Here is a 3,573-nt window from a genome sequence, read left to right on the forward strand (position 1 = left end):
GAATGAAATACCTGCTACTGATATGAAGTAGAATATTTTTTTCTAAACACTCTGTGTGACAGTAATCATTTCAGTTTAAATTAGAATAGAGGCAGGCAAAGATTTAAGAATATTCTAATATGTTGACTTTCTCTTACCTCTTGGAATAAAATGAAATGTTTCTTAGTGCTGGTTTATCCTTCAAAACTGAAAGACACTGAACAAAAATATCACACAACATTGTCTTATGAGAATGAGATAACATATGCAAAAATAAAGCTTCCTTAGGTTTTATAGGAAAATCAGTTTATATATGACTAAGAAATATTTTCCTAGTCTATTAGATTTTCAGTACTTAATTCACATAATGCATCCTAGTCTGGTATATTTTATGACTTAATTATAATTTCAGATATAGCTTGATGTGAGTAGTATACTACAGAGAGGTTCATTTGATTCAGACACTGTACAGAGATAGCTACCAATATTTTTGTTCAGGTAAATAAGTTTCTTGTGCTAGGTAATTATAGATGCTTCTCTAATTTACTGGGCTTTCTCTTTTAGGCTTTTTCCTTGTTCCATTTTCAAAGAAGTTTTTTAAAAGTTCTTTAAAAAATATGTACTCTTTCTTGCACTTTATTATAAAATTACAGTCTGATCACACTTGAATGAGCTTTGAATAGCTGTAGATGCTCCCGTGTCTAAGTGACATTAATATCTATGTTATGTTATTTTGCTATGCTTAAAAAAACTGTTAACACATGTAATATCAAAACTCGAAATTTAAAATTTTAATGTTTATCAATTAAGTATTCTTTAAATGTCACCCAGAAAAATGACTTTCCTCAGGATTTTCAAATTGAATTTTTTTATTTTGATGCCCTAATATTATTTAATTCTATCAATATTTGAGTCATAGAAATATGTGGAGAAGAACACAATTCTTAAATTGTGATGGTCTATATAAACATCAAGCACCTGAAAACAGGAAAGAGTGTATAAGAGATAACCTGTATTCATAGAGTGTGTTTAAGATGCATTTCTTATTTCTAGTTTTTTTCTCTATAGTCTAGATAAACTTTTAGGGGCTATAACTACAGCAGCAGAACGAAATAACAGAGAACGATTTTCACCAATTGTGGAAGGATTAGAAAACCATGAAGCTTTGCAATTACAGGTAAGTTAGTTTTGTCTTAAATTGCTCCCATGGTTATATTGCATTGGCCAAAATTTTTGTTCGGGTTTTTCTGTACCATCTCACGGAAAAACCTTAATGAACTTTTTTGGCTAATCCAGTACTCATTTTGTATGACACTAACTCCACTTTAGCTAGCATTTAAATAGAAGGGAATGTAAAAATGAAATTTTTCCTGTTCCTTTGCCATTCATAGAAGCTAGAAGTTTTGTCTGTGAAGATGATAATTTGCTTAAAGTGAGGAAGAGTATTTTGAATTATTATAAGTTTATCATTATTATCATTAATATTTGGGTAGAAATTTAGTAATTAGTGTACTAAGTCATGGAAATTAAAGCCTTAGCAATAACAGGGCAAGAGGACAAACAGTTCAGCTAATGCCATTATCCGAACAAGTGTTAATGAAGTCTATATGGGCTTGTTGTAGAAATTTAAGAAAACTAAATACATGTTTTTTTTTTTTTTTTTGTGCCATTAACACAGCATTCAGAAGTTTGACTCCCCACAATAGAGGGGACTGACTTCTACTTCTTAGGTCATGGTCTATTTCATAACCCTCTGTAGACCCAGCCACATGTCTTCTTTATAAAATTATAAAATTAGTTATATTTTGTTAGATAGTTTTAAGAAATGAGCCATTTTATGAAAGAAAACTTTATTATTTTGTGATGAGAGCTCCTATAGTGTGAGATCCTGGACTACACATTTTGATTTTTATGTATTATCTGGTTTAATGCTCCAACAAGTTAGCAATGTAGGTACTATTATTATCTTCATTCTGCCTATGATACAAATATGCTAAGTGAGAGTAAATAACTTGTCAAACATGCCACAGCTTGTAAGTGGCATAGTGAAATTCGATGCCCGTTTTGTTGGTCTATGATGCTCATCTCTTTGTTTTAGACAGTGTTTAGCATTTAATGTACCATGGGAAACACTTTCTGAAATGTTTTCTAAACTCTTATGGTGTCATTCAACAAAGAGAATATGATTCCAAATTTAATTTTATCAAATTATTTAGTAGTATTTATTAAAATTTCTTACCTGATATAAAAGTTTCTTTTCCCCTTTTTAATTGTATTGTTATATGTCATTATCTGTTTTTGCCAGAGTTTCAGACAACAGCAGATAAATTGGCTTGTCCAAAGAGAATATTGTAGTGTCATAAAAGTGTAATCCCTTTCCAAATATTTGAGGAAGTTTGTTAATTGTTGCTTTTACTCTATGACGAGCATTTTGGATAAACTTTTATGGTGTGCCTTTTAAGGCCAGTGTATTATATTTTTTATTACTTGGGGGGATTTCTTTTCAGTGCTTTCCTTTTTTAAAATATACTTCTTATTATATCATTTTCTCTCAATAAAATACAGTATCTCTACCGAAAGGTTTGGAAACTGTCTTTTTTAGATGACTGCTTGAAATCTTTGTTTATATTTATGTGCCTGGGCTTACCTAAACTTAACTGTCTTTCAATCATATGTAGGAGTTTGTTCTCGTCTTCTAGAGTTTGCTTAGGAGGAATTAAATGTTAATGTCTGTATTCAAAGTTTTCATTACTCAAATCACTCTCTTAAATTCACACAACTGTTGAGAGGTAAAGTGTGATTTGAAGCCAGATTTCTGTGATGTCAGTATTTGTTTATTGCATTGTCTGACCTTTAAAATGACACCCCTGCTATAGAATAGTTCAGCCTACACAGTGAAATGAGAGTGACATTTGCTAGCCTTCAGGAAGCTGGACTGAATGGAATGATAAAATGGCAAATTGTTAACAAGTAACATATTGAAGGATCATTATCTTGCTAGGTATTCAAGAAGTTATTGAATACTGATTACAGATGCAAACATATACAAATCACAATTTGAAATTTCCTGTTTTAATGAGGTACAAAATTAGTAATTTGTTATATACAGAGACAATTACTCTCACAAGAATTGTGAGGTGGGTTTGTTTATTTGGATTATTTCACGTGGATAAAAAATATCTGAAGGTTCAAAATATATTTAGAATACAGCATGAAAAACAAAAGTTTAAATCTGTTGTTTAAAATAAAATTAGTGCTGTATTTTACCAGGATTACTTTTCTATTTCTGTATCCTGAGACTTCTCAAAATGTCATTACAGTATCTGAAGTAATTCTGTTAAAATACAGGACAAATTTTATTTTTAAATAATAACTATACCCCCTCCTCCATCCTTTTTGGATTTAAAAACAGGTTATTAACTTTTCACAGAGGTTTTCTAGGTCATCTTTAAAATTAAATTCTATACCCATGATAGGAGTTTCATTATCTTCAGTAGTTCAAGAAATAGACAATAAATCGTATATCTTTGTATGTTCTCTGTTCATTGACTTTCGTTCAGCTGAGTAGCCTTCTCAAGTCTCTCCATACTTCTC

The 3,573-nt window shown here is 30.6% G+C and overlaps 1 protein-coding gene across 1 annotated transcript in view; it reads left to right on the forward strand.

The window, feature by feature from the left end:
- Positions 1-3,573, forward strand: part of LOC104983693 (protein diaphanous homolog 2-like) — a gene marked incomplete at its 5' end in the record, with an annotated part of 32,044 nt that overhangs the window by 3,805 nt on the left and 24,666 nt on the right. The window contains one exon of the mRNA XM_010833210.1: positions 1,048-1,156. Coding sequence (XP_010831512.1) covers positions 1,048-1,156 — 109 coding nt within the window. The remainder of the gene's footprint in view (positions 1-1,047; positions 1,157-3,573) is intronic.

This window comes from Bison bison, unplaced genomic scaffold, assembly GCF_000754665.1.
Source record: "Bison bison bison isolate TAMUID 2011002044 unplaced genomic scaffold, Bison_UMD1.0 scf7180017863208, whole genome shotgun sequence".
In the NCBI taxonomy this organism is placed as follows: Eukaryota; Metazoa; Chordata; class Mammalia; order Artiodactyla; family Bovidae; genus Bison; species Bison bison.